Source organism: Littorina saxatilis, linkage group LG2 (assembly GCF_037325665.1).
Source record: "Littorina saxatilis isolate snail1 linkage group LG2, US_GU_Lsax_2.0, whole genome shotgun sequence".
Taxonomy (NCBI): Eukaryota; Metazoa; Mollusca; class Gastropoda; order Littorinimorpha; family Littorinidae; genus Littorina; species Littorina saxatilis.
Window position 1 is genome coordinate 36,341,937 of NC_090246.1, and position 15,722 is coordinate 36,357,658.

Consider the following 15,722-nt stretch of genomic DNA (forward strand, 5'->3'; position numbering starts at 1 on the left):
TTAGTTTTATTGTTTTTTTATTTCAAGACTCGCTCTTACTCATGTTACCTTTCTAACAGGGTAAACACATCACAGTTATTCGAACACAAGCTGTAATTGCTTACACGTACACTCACTGACTTCCACCTTTCCACACAAAAACAGCCTTTAGTCACGCACACACACACACACACACACACACACACACACTAAAGTCAACATTATGCACTTTTAACTATGAATTCTCAACAGCTCTTGCTCTAAGCAAAGCTTCAAAGTCCGGTGTGATGATCATCTTTTGCTTCACGTGGCCCAGCATTGTCATTTGACGGTTGCCTTCATCTGTTCGCACTGAAACCACCTCCTGAAAAACACAAGATTGTATGGCACTATAATGAAAAGAGAAAAAGTTTTGTATCTTCTATTACTGCATTAGTCATAACAGCGAGGCATTTGAAGACAAGCAACTTCATTCACATCTTCTGTGTATAGCTTTATGTTTGTTTGTAATGTCACTTTAATTGCCACTCCTTGGTAATAAGTAACTAACTCAGATCACATACCAAACACAACCATACCAACAAATTACACCCTCGAACAGCTTAGAAACCACGAACTAAAACAGTTATTATACCACTTCATCTTTCTGCAATGGGACACTCCAACCGGCACGGTTGGCCTCGTGGTAAGGCGTCCGCCCCGTGATCGGGAGGTTGTGGGTTCGAACCCCAGCCGGGTCATACCTAAGACTTTAAAATTGGCAATCTAGTGGCTGCTCCGCCTGGCGTCTGGCATTATGGGGTTAGTGCTAGGACTGGTTGGTCCGGTGTCAGAATAATGTGACTGGGTGAGACATGAAGCCTGTGCTGCGACTTCTGTCTTGTGTGTGGCGCACGTTATATGCCAAAGCAGCACCGCCCTGATATGGCCCTTCGTGGTCGGCTGGGCGTTAAGCACAACAAAAAAAAAAAAAAAAAAAACTCCACTGAATACAACACTTGAGTGCATCAGGCAACTCTAACATAAGAGTTCCATGGTTGAGAGAAAAAAACTTGAAACTTTTCAAATCACCCGAGTCATTCTGAGCTCCTACACTCTCCACCATCCCCATCCAAGAGATAAGTTGTTATCAGGTGACATGATTTACAGTGGTACCTGGGACGGAAGGACCCCCCCCCCCCCCCCCCCCCCCCCCCCCCCACTTCCTGACGAGAGGACTCCTCCAAATAAAGGATGGCTTGATCCTTTTATCTATTATCTTGACTAAAATATACCTGTCATGATAGGCTACCTGGAATATCAGGACCCTTTGCGATAGTCCCAAGGGTGTCCTTTCATCATATTTTAATGTTATGTTTTAGTCGTCCGCTTGTCGTCTTCATGTTTATGCGCCACCAATGTAATTTCTCAGATTGAGATAATACAGTTGATTTGATTTGATTTGATTGAGGTACCACTGTAGTGCCTTACACATCAAGAAAGCATTTACACATTTTAACAACTTATTTTTTTAATATTGCAAGTAGTGTTACACAAGAAATGCCTGACCTGCAGGAAAGAAGATGGAACACCCATTGAAACATCAAGGACAATGTTTCCCAGGACCAGTTCAGTTTTCCCTGATTTCCGCACTCTCAGTTTCCCAAGATACCCCTCTGAAAAATCTTGCAAAGAGCACTTGACAGGTTTCTGCAATCAGAAAAATATGACATCATAAACATTGTGTGAATCATTTGGCAGTGTCTGTATCAATAAGTTGTCTGTAGACATGCAAAGTCAAGAATTTTTGGGACACAAGTGAACAATCCTTTGACAGGTTTTAAAACTTTTTCCGGATTATTGCATAACTTCTGCACAACTACAAGTACCTGTAACAATCCCAAATTTTAAAAGCAATCCACCAAGTCATTGGTGAAATACAGCGTTTTTTGTCATGATACCCCTCAAAATTGTGTAAAAAAAGTCCCGCTTTTAACCGCTCATGCGATCGACACCTGCATCAGCAGGAAAAGCATAGCACACAAAATATGCAAGCTAGCTAAACAAAACAACATGTTCTGGGTAGATAATTGATTCAAATTTCTTCTTGTATGCAAAAGTTGCAAAGTTTTGCCTATTGTGATTTGTTGATTTTTTTTAATGGTCCCTTCCGTTTTGTCTGGTCGATTTTGAGGGTACCCTTATTTGAGCGGCGGTCACATAATCCCTGTAATAGTAATCTTTAATCCGAAAGGTGATCCAGAAATTCTAGTGAACAGCCTTAACTTGCATAGAAAATTTGAATGAAAGACGGGAATTAATGCTGCGAAATTTGTCGAAACTAATTTTTGGCTAAGTGTGTATAACACAGGAAATGTCTGTTTATATACACTGAGCCAAAAAAGTTAAGGATATTTTTTCAGTGGTATAGCCCAGATGTTAAACAGCAGGTTTTTGGTCAGAAATATATGTGTATTTGAAGATCAGTCTTTTTTCTGCTCAAAAATGTGTTTCTGGAATCTGAGCAATATTTGGGTATGACGTCAGAGGTTCGTGACCACACCTGCCCTCAAAATTGGCGTTTTTTGATGGCATGATTCACTTTCAACTGTCAAAACGGTAACTTAAACTGAATGATATTTTACATTTTTTACACCAAAAAGTTTATTTGGTGTCCTACCTAACAAGTCATACACATTTCGTTCAAATCCGCCGCGCAGTCAGGCTGATCCAGCGTGTAAAGAAGAGCGACCACAATCCTGAAAAACGGCAAAAAATCGAAGGTTTTTATGGTGTTTTTGCTGGGTAGATGCAGTTGATATGTTATCATTCTGTGAAATTTGGCGAGGCTGCTATTTGTAGTTTTAGATTTATTGCATATCAACTGCAGCTACCCAGCAAAAACACGACAAAAACCCTGGATTTGTTGCTGTTTTTCAGGATTGTGGTCGCTCTCTTTTACACGCTAGATCAGCCTGACTTAGCGACGGATTTGAACGAAATGTGCATGAACTGTTAGGTAAGACACCAAATAAACTTTTGGATGTAAAAAAATGTAAAATATCATTCAGTTTAAGACACTGTTTCAACGGTTGAAAGTGAATCATGCGGTCAAAAAACGCCATTTTTGAGGGTATGCGTGGTTACGGACCTGTGACGTCATACCAAAATATTACTCAGATTCCAGAAACACATTTTTGAGCAGAAGAAAGACTGATCTTCAAATACACGTATATTTCTGACCAAAAAACTGCTGTTTAACATCTGGGCTATACCACTGAAAAAATATCCTAAACTTTTTGGGCTCAGTGTATGTATTCAATCATCACCTCTCCACCCACATCCTCCCCCCCACCCCTCACCCCCCCTACGCAATCACCATTTTTTTTCTCCCCCCTTCTCACCCCATCAACATTTCCTTCTGCCCCCCCTTACCTTATCTTTGTCCCCACTGTCATCTTTGTTGGCTGTACTTGGCGCCGTTACGTCTTCTTCCTGTGTGGCTGGCACTCCCGGCAACACGACAGGTAACTGCATGAACAACATCTCTTCTTTGTCTGCAACAAATACAGAGACTTTACAAACTTCCACCTCAGTTGACAGTGATCACTGTTCGGTTCACATATGCACTGTCTCTGTGTACGATTGAGACATTCGGAAACTGACGCGGAACTTGCTATGTCGGGTTAAGGATGGAAACAGTGAACTGTCCCAAAGATTTGTACATTAGACTACGTTTATTGTTTTCAAAATTGTTTTCCTCTCCCCCAACCTCCCCAGTGCAATGAACTACGAAGTTTTGGCGATTAAACTATCTAAGTTCAGAGCTCTGCAACAAATACACAGATAGTGTCATATCTAATCCCTGGTGCCTTCAGTCCCGTATAGCCATATCGGTTGAATGGACATAAAAAAACAAGAACCAACCATCTCTGGTGCCCTCAGCAATATTTACCATGGATTTTGCTGAACTTGCAACAAGCTCAGCACTTCAAGTTAACAATTTGCTGACATACAAGAAAAAAAAGGTAACATCTGACAACTTTGTTGCTGCCAAGAACATAAACTTGGTGGCACCCCTTCCAGCCAAATTGGACACGCCCAGACAGGTATTCAAACAGACATGAGTCTCAAACACAAGTCTCAAATCTGACACACCATCCATGAGCCTCAAAAAGGATTAAGTCAGACAGACATGAGTCACACATAAGTCAAAGACAGACAGTCTCAAACTTCCGAATACCTGACATTTTCGCCTTCCTCAGTAGCTCTGCACAGGTGACTATGTCTGAATCAATGTCCGGTGTGACACGACCAGTGAATGTTGAATCCGTCAGCGCTGTGTTGCTGGTGCTCGGGCCATCTGTTTCTTTTTTGATGTCTACTGTAAGAAAAAGACAAACACAAAACTACATGAACAGAATGATCATACTTTTTAGTTTATTATTTCAGTGATGGATGATTCAAGTCGCTCCCAAATTCCTCCCGGTGAAAAGCTAGCAGCAACAAGAGCTGTGCTACCCAGGTGTGTGTGTGTGTGTGTGTGTGTTAAGTTACAATAATTAAGCCACCAGTACTTCTTGTAGAATGACTGCATTTTTTAAAAACTTGCAACGGAGGGGACACTGGGGTGGGACAAGGATACAGTATCTGAGTCATCCCATAAGGTTGACTCTTATTTGCCCTGGCCTGGATTCAAACTCATGACCGTAGGATCAAAAGTCTATTGCTCTTCCAAGTGAGCTACCACACCCCCACTTGCACGGTATACCTATTGAAAGCTGCAGACTTGTCCGATATGTACTTTGAGTTTGACAGAATTTTCATGCAAATGTGTCCAGAGTAAACTTTGTGACAAAAGCATACAGTGTGAAAAAAAAAGTTAATACATCCTCTAATATACCTTCCATTTCTGCATCCTCTGCGACTTCCTTTGGCTCCTCTTTCTTGACTTCAGCTTTGACTGACGCATACATAGGCATGGTCACAGGCACCATGTTCGGATCTTCATCAGGGCCGTCAGCAATGAACTTGAAAAATGCCAATGCAAACTTTAAACCATTCAACTCTTAATGAAAGCATTAAATACATTTTGTTGTTGTTGTGTGTGTTTACAATTTGCAGTGGGGAAAAAAGGCGAATATATTACATTTTTCCATAATTTCCAATCTTGATGGCAGTTAAACTGCAGACAACACGTTAAAAAAACACACACATGCTCTCTCACTTTAAAACATAATGCCTTTAAAGATAGCTTACATTTAAAAATGAAGCCCCACATACAAAATGCAAATAGTGCTTAATGCTTTTTTTACAGCTGAAAAGAGCAGTTATCTCCTCCCAAAAAGTCACGCAAATCTCTTTAAAAAAAAAAGTTCAAATCGAATTGGTAACTTACATTGTCTCGCATTAAACTGTCAAGTGAATGGCTGCTCTTCTCAGCGCCAAGACGAGAGTGCTCTGATTTGATGCGAGGACCAGAACCTCCTCTGCTTCCACCTCCTCCTCCTCCCCCTCCACCTCCGAATCGCCCACCGCCACCACCACCACCACCCCAACCTCCCTCTCCATCAAAGTCTCTGCCTCTACCTGTAAGTAGGACGAGTAAAGGGAGTTTTCAATTCATCTCCAGACCTGGCAAAATTATTTTTGAAAACATTTCCTCTAGTTCTTAAATGAGAGAATATAATTTCATCTGATCTGATAATGCGCTCAGTACTTAATTATTAATTTTCACTACCGCCTCAGCTCAACACTAAAATAGTGACTCAAAAGTTGCATCATAAACTTTAAATGTGTCCGAAATGTGGAAACCAAATGTTGTTTGAAGAGCTAGCTGCATAATTCATGAACACAATTTTTAAAACTATCTCATCCAAAAGTTGGCCAATGATTCACGAAGGGAGACGAACGTACCTTTGTTTTGATGTGCAGCAGGACCTTGTTCAAAGTTAGAATGGATCTGGATGAGGTTGTCTTCACCCCTCCCCCTTCCTCGACCACGCCCACCTCGGCCCCTCCCTCTCCCTCTCTTATCCTTGTGTTTGCCACCCCTCTGATTGCCATCTGTTTGGTCCCTGCTCCTGGGAAACATTCAGAAAAAAATTAAATCAATCCAATTCAATCTACACAAATACATTTATCAACACTCACTCCTGAAATAACCCAGCATTAAAGAGGGTCCCAAAGGGTTTAAAATCGTGATCGTGATTGGCGTTTTTTTGACCTTTCTGTGACCGTGATTGCCGAAATTTCCATTTCTGTGATCGTGATGGGACTTTGCCCGTGATCCGTGATGACAAAAAAAATCAAGTCTCGTGATCGTGATCGTCATTTGTTTTCGTGATCGTGATGGGCATTATTGCAAAGCATTTTATTTTCAACGTACATTTTTCACAGCTGTATTACTCTATGATCCTCTATTCGTCAAGGTGTTTGTGATCGTGAAAACAAAAATCAAGGTAACTGTGATCGTGAAAGCTAAAATTTCCCTTCCCGTGATCGTGATGATACCCCCCCTTTGGGACCCTCATTAAACACACACACACACACACACACTCACAAATTAGACATATATATAAACTGATTTCTGTCCATACTGCAAACACAGACACTCACACACTCTCCCTCTTGCGAATACACTGCACATGCACAAAGACATGCATGCCCTAAGTATTATATATCATAACAGAGGACCTAGGGGTTAGTTTCACTGGCATTATGTTCATAAGCGCTAGCTGCAACACAGCTAGCACTGGAGTTGGGAAACAAATTTGCATGCAGAGAAAACTGATTTTATCTGCATGGCAAAAAATAACAAGTCGCGTAAGGCGAAAATACAATATTTAGTCAAGTAGCTGTCGAACTCACAGAATGAAACTGAACGCAACGCAACGCAGCAAGACCGTATACTCGTAGCATCGTCACTCCACCGCCCGTGGCAAAGGCAGTGCACGTGGAATTGACAAGAAGAGCGGGGTATTCGTTGCGCTAAGAAGGATAGCACGCTTTTCTGTACCTCTCTTTGTTTTAACTTTCTGAGCGTGTTTTTAATCCAAACATATCATATCTATATATTTTTGGAATCAGGAACCGACAAGGAATAAGATGAAAGTGTTTTTAAATTGATTTCGAAAAAAAAATTTTGATAATAATTTTTATATATTTAATTTTCAGAGCTTGTTTTTAATCCGAATATAACATATTTATATGTTTTTGGAATCAGCAAATGATGGAGAATAAGATAAACGTAAATTTGGATCGTTTTATAAATTTTTATTTTTTTTTACAATTTTCCGATTTTTAATGACCAAAGTCATTAATTAATTTTTAAGCCACCAAGCTGAAATGCAATACCGAACCCCGGGCTTCGTCGAAGAGTACTTGACCAAACTTTCAACCAATTTGGTTGAAAAATGAGGGCGTGACAGTGCCGCCTCAACTTTCACGAAAAGCCGGATATGACGTCATCAAAGACATTTATCCAAAAAATGAAAAAAACGTTCGGGGATTTCATACCCAGGAACTCTCATGTCAAATTTCATAAAGATCGGTCCAGTAGTTTAGTCTGAATCGCTCTACACACACACACAGACACACAGACACACGCACATACACCACGACCCTCGTTTCGATTCCCCCTCGATGTTAAAATATTTAGTCAAAACTTGACTAAATATAAAAAGTGTAAAACCAAGTGCACTGCATAATGCCTAGGGGGGTTGAAAACTTGTAAAAAATAAAGTAAACTTCATTTTTCAGTAGAAGAACTCTTCAGCACACACTGTCACACACATGTCGACATGTTGAAAATATACAACAATGTGATTCTGTTGGTCTGTTCAAGCGACATTTCACAGCTTTTGATATTTCAATTCCACCATATTACTATTCCCCAAATCGCAAAACTGAAGTTTTGCATTGCAGGTTAAGACTTGGAATGAGTGATTTACAATATGATATGTTTAATCGCCACCTAGTAAACAACCCGGAATGTTCTTGTGGTTATTTTGCTGAAACTGTTCATCACTATTTGCTATCATGTCCCCTGTTTAATGATGCAAGAACTGCAACAATTGGTACATTAGCTCCAGAATTTGTTAATATTGACACACTCCTGACAGGTGATTCAAACATTTCCATATTTGAAAATAGTGCTATTTTTGTTGCTGTCCAAAGCTATATTGAGAAATCAAACCGCTTTGGGACACCTTAGTTCGATGTTGGTGTGGGTTTTTCTAAATATATTACTTGGGGCCCATCTTTTTTTGAAATTTTGTTGTCTTTCGTTCTCGTTTTGTAATTGTTTTCGGTATTGACACAGATTGTGATCGATAATTCAAACTAAGTTTTCCTTGCTGTTTTTCTCCTTTTCTTTTTTTTCCTTTTTTTTAATTTTTTTTTTTTTAAAAATATTTTGTTGTTGTTGTCTTATCTCTTTTTTCAAAAATGTGTCACATTGATCATAATCCGCCATGAAATTTCAGGAATGTTTATGTGAGCACTTACCATAAGTTTTAAACTTGTTGTGCTCCTTCTTAATGATGTTGTTATATTATCATGTGTCTGTTTACGAATAAAATACTGTTTAAAGGACATGTCGACATGCTATAAAAATGAGCGTATTGTGAGCATATATATATAGATATATATATATCTATCTATCTCTATATACGGTTTGTGTGTGTGTGTCTGTCTGTCTGTCTGTCACTTCGCGATGCACGGCCAAAGTTCTCGATGGATCTGCTTCAAATTTGGTGGGCATATTCAGGTAGACCCCGGACACAATCTGGTCGATGAAAATGTTCAACACGTGCTCTAAGCGCGCCGCGGTGAACCGAATTTGGTTTTTCTGTAGATCCATTTCCAGTAACTCTTCCTTATCTTCTCCAGTGTTTTGTGCGTTTATCTCCCTTCCTTCGTGTGGCGTCAATCACGTCAACACGTGCTCTAACCCGGCGAACCGCCACGCTGCATACACCGTCTCGCGATCATCCCGGCGAAGCCGGTGCGAAACGCCACGCTGCATACTCTGTCTCGCGATCCACCTGGCGAAGCGGGTAATCATCTAGTATCTATTTATATATACGACTTGTGTCTGTGTGTCTGTGTGTCTGTGTGTGAGTTCGCGATGCACGGCCAAAGTTCTCGATGGATCTGCTTCAAATTTGGTGGGCATATTCCGGTAGACCCGGGACAGGACACAACCTGGTCGATATTTCAACACGTGCTCTCAGCGCGCAGCGCTGAACCGATTTTGGTTCCACCTCAGCTATTTTGGTTCCACCTCAGCTACCCGGGCCCCCATACCGACACACCAAAGCCAAAGTTCTTGGTGGATCTTTTTCAAATTTGGACACCGTATTCAGCTACACCCCGGACACAATATCATCGATGAGATATTTCAACACGTGCTCTCAGCGCGCAGCGCTGAACCGATTTTGGTTTTTGTGTTCATTTCACCATTATAAGTAACTCTTCCTTATCTTCTCATCTTCTCCAGGTTTTCAGCGTTTACCTCCCTTCCTTCGTATGGTGCACTATAGTATGAGTGGGGTGTCTTCGGATATTCCCGGCGTTCTGTTACTATTTTTAGAAGGTCACCGCAGTGTCCAGAACGTAAATTGGACCCGTAAATTATCCTCACTGTAAAAGTGCAAAGGTCGAATCAATTTATAGCCACGCGAAAAATACACTGTCATCTATCTCTCTATAGATACGGCTTCTCTGTGTTTGTGTGTGTGTGTGTGTGTGTGTGTGTGTGTCTCTCTATGTGAGCAACACCTGGGGATTGTTCAGTTCTGTTTGTGATGTGGTCTGGCGGCTTTTGTGTATTTGTATGTACTGGCCTTCCTTTGAAAAGCCATAACAGTTCAAAAGGGCTTACAGATAAGCTATAAATTGCTCAATCCTGTTTGAGTGGAGTTCGCCTCCAAAGGTGATTAACACGGTTACATTCGTCGACAAGGATGGGACTCGATATGGTCAGGAATGGCATTATGGCCACTGAATCATTTTCGTGCTGTTCCCATTCCACGAATCTGGGAGGGACCTAAGCTTGGCGGGTCCATTGTTCGGACCCGGCGAAGCCGGCGTACGGCTCTAAGTACTTCTTCCCGGCGAAGCCGGCTACCCGGCGAAGCGGGTATTCATTCTAGTATATATATATATATCCATACACACACAATCACACACAACTCACTCTTCTCTTGTGGCGGACTTTTCTCTGTGAACAGGAATATTTGGAGCAAACACTTTCTTTTTAACACCACCAAGAGTCAAATCTCTTGGGCCACGTAGTGATGGTAATCTGAAAGTAGAAGAATTAAACAACCAGAAAATAAGTTACCCATCTTTGTGAGTGAAGCATTGTTTTATAGTAGAATCAAGAAAAACAAGAGGCGAAGCCTTCAAGGCTCACGTAAGAAATCAACAAACAGTAACACAAACTCAATCACTCCGTCACACATGTATACACACACACAGTAAGCATAGGTGACACGGTGCAAGAGTGCGAGACACTTGATCTAGATCTGTCTGTCTGTAGCCTACTTACGGGGACACGACTGCCTGAGATGGCCAGATCGACACTGCGCTTTCGACAGCGCTGCGCTTCCTCGCGCAGACACTGGAAACACGCTGTGCAGATTAACCTGTAGGAAATCTTCTTTGGTATCTTCTTTATCTATTTTTCTGGAGCTACGAAACCGAACAATGTAAAATCGTCTTCTCCGAATCGGCGAACTGCAGCTCGGTGATAACTATATCTATACCACAATCCTTCACGCGATCTGACCTAACCTTGACCCCTGACCTTGTCTACATACCACACACGACACAAACCAGTCACCTGTTTTTACCCCCCCAAAACCCCCCACCACCCGTTTTCTTTGGATACACACTTTAACTACATACGTGCCGACAAAATGTTGATCATTGCTTCAATACTTTGAAGCTGTTGCTTAAATAATAACCAGGTAAAATTAGTATTTTGGTGTTCAGTCAAATGTTAAAGTTTCTACCACAGACATACATACACGTACATACATACATACACACATACGCACGCACGCACGCACAGACAGACTAAAGTTAGCATCGCATAGGCTACACTTACGTGAGCCAAAAAGTGTTTTTGCAAGATGCTATAAACTTGTAATTCCAATCTATAGATATATACATGGGTGCAACCTGGAAAATTCCCAAAACCGGCAAAAGTTGGGGTCCAGCTTTTTTAGTATTTAAAATGCCAAAAAAAACCTCTCCTGGAACAAAAACATCGGCAGCCAATGAAACCAAAAACCGGCTGCCGGCGTGTAGCCGGCAGAGTTGCACCCATGTATATATAATCAAATATGATATAGATATTATATATCTACTGGAGAGGAAAACTGGTCTTCAATTACAAATGTATAAGCAGTAATTCAGGTTACAATGGCTTTCACTGTAGGTCTTGTACTCGGGAATATATCCTGGGATTTAGATAGTTATAGCTTGCATACATACATGTGTATGGGTGTGGTGCATAATGTATGTGTGTTCATGTGTGTGTGTGTGTTTATGTGTGTGTTACTACCATATATGCGTGTGTTTTTTTGTTTTATGTGTGTGAGCATGAGTGCCTTGGGTCATAAAATATTTGTTGTTTTGTGTCTTGTTTTCCCATAAATTAATTGTAACAAAAACAAAGCAAATTATTTTTGCTACATGGTGAGCTTAAATTAATTGTAACAAAAACAAAGCAAATTATTTTTGCTATAGTATATATATATACCTGGCTCCTTTCCCTGCTGGTGCACCACGCCTGTCTATCAAGCCCCGAGGGAGATCCGGAGGCTTTCCATCACCTGATCCAGAAGCCATTCCTTCCACTTTCAGATTGGCAGATCTGCAACTATAGTACAGTGAAACCCGGCTATATTGAAGTGGCACGGGACCCGGGAAGACCTTTAATATAGCCGGAACTTCAATATAGGCAATTCTCGGTTATATTGAATTTCCCTCCTCGTTCCTTAATTCAGAAATTCAATATAACCAAACTTTTTTTCCCTATACGTTCTCATTTCCGTGTCCACACATTGCGTTTGATGTGAGATATATTCCCATTAATCTTTCACCTGTTGGCTGTTGTTCTTCGAGCCTCCTTGCTTTTTTCTGCACACACACACACGCCCCCCCCCCCCCCCCCCCCCCCTACACACACATTCCATATTCCTCAGCTACTTTTCTTTTTTTGCAGCCAGTTTCCAGCTTCTGAATAAGCTCGATTTATCTTTTGTCAGACTCACCCTTTTTTACATTAAGTCAAGTTTTGACTAAATGTTTTAACATAGAGGGGGAATCGAGACGAGGGTCGTGGTGTGTGTGTGTGTGTGTGTCTGTCTGTCTGTCTGTGCGCGTGTGTGTGTGTGTAGAGCGATTCAGAGTGAACTACTGGACCGATCTTTATGAAATTTTACATGAGAGTTCCTGGGTATTATATCGCCGGCCGTTTTTTTCATTTTTTGGATAAATGTCTTTGATGACGTCATATCCGGCATTTTGTAAAAGTGGAGGCGGCACTGCCACACCCTCATTTTTCAATCAAATGAAATTTTGGCCAAGCAATCTTCGACGAAGGCCGCACTTTGGTATTGCATTTCAGCTCAGAGGCTTAAAAATTCATTAATGACTTTGGTCATTAAAAATCTGAAAATTGTAATTAAAATTATGTTTTTATAAAATGATCCAAATTTACGTTTATCTTAGTCTTCATCATTGTATGATTCCAAAAACATATAAATATGTTATATTCGGATTAAAAACAAGCTCTACAAATTAAAAATATAAAAATTATGATTAAAAATAAATTTCCGAAATCGATTTAAAAACAATTTCATCTTATTCCTTGTCGGTTCCTGATTACAAAAACATATAGATATGATATGTTTGGATTAAAAACACCCTCAGAAAGTTAAAGCGAAGAGAGGTACAGAAAAGCGTGCTTTGCAGCACAGCCCAACCACTACCGCGCTAAACAGGCTCGTTAATTTCACTGCCTTTTGTACGAGCGGCGGACTACGGTCATTGTGAAAACAATGCAGTGCGTTCAGTTTCATTCTGTGAGTTCGACAGCTTGACTAAATGTTGTCATTTCGCCTTTCGCGACTTGTTTATTTTGCAGCCATTTTTGCTAGTGTACAAAGGGAAACTACTCGCATGAACAAGAGAAATTAAGTCGGGGAGATCTACGCACCACAAGAATACATGGCGTAGCTGTCAGAGACCCGCGGCATTGTTAGACTGTAATTGTTATCAGAGACCTCCTGACTCGAAAGTTGATGCTGATCTGGCCTCTCCCCTTCCTCAACTGATTGCGCTGACAGAGGCGTGTCATATCATTCGGCGCCCGCGCAGTCATTGTTCTTAAAAATAAAAAGTTAAACAAATCTTTGGAGCAAACATTTAATATAGCCAGGTAAAAACGTCCCGTGGGCTAAAAAAATTTTTCAATATGGCCGGGATTTCAATATAGCCGACTTCAACGTAGCCAACATTTTTGAACAAAGACAAAGTAGAGCTTCAGCCGGGACCTGAAAATTCTTCAATATAGCCGGGATTTCAATATAGCCTACTTCAATATAGCCGGGTTTCACTGTACAAGGAAGATACATTTGATTTACAAGACAAGAGAAAGCTGGGTTGGATGCATTTCACTGCATTTTGTTTGTTTGTTTGCTTAACGCCCAGCCGACCACGAAGGGCCATATCAGGGCGGTGCTGCTTTGACATATAACGTGCGCCACACACAAGACAGAAGTCGCAGCACAGGCTAATTCATGTCTCACCCAGTCACATTATTCTGACACCGGACCAACCAGTCCTAGCACTAACCCCATAATGCCAGACGCCAGGCGGAGCAGCCACTAGATTGCCAATTTTAAAGTCTTAGGTATGACCCGGCCGGGGTTCGAACCCACGACCTCCCGATCACGGGGCGGACGCCTTACCACTAGGCCAACCGTGCCGGTTTTCACTGCATTATTTTGTAGTAGACATTGAGTTGAATACAGAGCAAAACTATTTTGATACAACACATTTGTCAATTCAAATCAGTATTCACAAAGAGTGCTAACTTCACCCCCCCTCCCCCACCCCCCGCCGTCAGCCCCATAGAGCAGATTGAAGTGACCACAGCTGGAGTAGCTAAACTGCTACGTGACCTCAACCCCGCCAAAGCCCCAGGCCCCGACAGCATACCCAACCTGGTCCTAAAGACCTGCGCCGACCAGATTGCACCTGCTCTCTGTGCAATCTTCCAGAGACCCCTGGATAGTGGTTCTCTCCCTTCCGACTGGCTCCAGGCCAACATCTCCTGTGTATTCAAAAATCGCCACCTCCCCGCGAACTACCGTCCCATCTCCCTCACTTCCATCCCTTGCAAACTCCTAGAACATATTATATATGCCGCCACATCTTCACACATCTCGACTCGCATAACATCCTCACGCATCTAAACCATGGTTTCCGTTCTGGATTCTCGTGTGAAACCCAACTTCTCACCACAACCCACGACCTCTTGACCACCTTCGACCAAAGAAAACAAGTAGATGTCGCTGTGCTTGATTTTTCTAAAGCGTTCGACACTGTTCCCCACCCCCACCTTCTCCACAAACTCTCCTGTTATGGCATAAACGGCCCCCCACTCAACTGGCTCACGTCGTTCCTCACTAAGCGCTCCATGAAAGTTGTACTCGAGGGTACTTCATCCGAATCAACTACAGTAGACTCTGGCGTCCCGCAGGGGACGGTGCTCGGCCCACTACTCTTCCTTGTCCATATTAACGACCTGCCAGCCTCCGTATCGTCCCACGTTTGCTTGTTTGCCGACGACTGCCTGCTCTATAGGGAAATAAACTCCTTCACGGATCACCAATCCCTGCAACAAGACCTTAGACACCTCGAAGAGTGGGCGGTTACCTGGGGCATGCGCTTCAACGTCTCTAAATGCTATATCCTCAGTATAAACAAGAAGAGCAAACGCTCGATCGAGTCACTTTCGCAGTTCTGAATATTATATGAGGCATCAGATGGACAGGAAGAAATTGCTATTCACAACACAATACAGATGTAAATAATTTGATGTAAAGAATAATCCTATAAAGTTTGAATCAAATCCGATGAATAGTTTCAGAGATATGATATTTCAATTTTTTTCCTTCAAGACATACCTGTGACCTTGAAAAAGGTCAAAGGTCACCAAAGCAGACGTCAAAGTGTAGAGGTCACTGGGAGTCACGTTCACATAAAATTTGAGCCCGGTCACTTTTATAGTTTCCGAGAAAAGCCCAACGTTAAGTTGTGTGTTGCCGAACAGAAAAGGCTAGTTATCTCCCTTGTTTTTCTGATAACGTTCGTAAAAGGCTACAGATGTAAATACTTTGATGTAAAGAATAATCCTACAAAGTTTCAATCACATCCGATGAACTTTGTCAAAGATATAAAATGTCTAATTTTTCCTTTGACGCTGACCTGTGACCTTGAAAAAGGTCAAAGGTCAACGAAACCATCGTTAAAGTGTAGAGGTCATTGGAGGTCACGACTAAACAAAATATGAGCCGGATCGCTTTGATAGTTTCCGAGAAAAGTCCAACGTTAAGGTGGTGTCTACGGACGGCCGGCCGGCCGGCCGGACGGCCGGCCGGACAGACTAACACTGACCGATTACATAGAGTCACTTTTTCTCAAGTGACTCAACAAATCCTCCGACTTCTACTACCAACTGG

At 41.7% G+C, this 15,722-nt stretch overlaps 1 protein-coding gene across 2 annotated transcripts in view; it reads right to left on the reverse strand.

Moving 5' to 3' along the window:
* LOC138958884 (DNA-directed RNA polymerase III subunit RPC4-like) overlaps positions 1-15,722 on the reverse strand; it is a 16,661-nt gene continuing 939 nt past the window's right edge. For both annotated transcript variants that reach the window (XM_070330206.1, XM_070330207.1), the window contains exons 2-10: positions 11,732-11,851; positions 10,160-10,267; positions 5,875-6,041; positions 5,357-5,547; positions 4,862-4,988; positions 4,202-4,342; positions 3,394-3,515; positions 1,528-1,668; positions 1-343 (exon numbers count right to left, since the gene is read on the reverse strand). In XM_070330206.1, the coding sequence (XP_070186307.1) occupies positions 215-343; positions 1,528-1,668; positions 3,394-3,515; positions 4,202-4,342; positions 4,862-4,988; positions 5,357-5,547; positions 5,875-6,041; positions 10,160-10,267; positions 11,732-11,820 (1,215 nt within the window). In that variant the 5' untranslated portion in view covers positions 11,821-11,851 and the 3' untranslated portion in view covers positions 1-214. The remainder of the gene's footprint in view (positions 344-1,527; positions 1,669-3,393; positions 3,516-4,201; positions 4,343-4,861; positions 4,989-5,356; positions 5,548-5,874; positions 6,042-10,159; positions 10,268-11,731; positions 11,852-15,722) is intronic.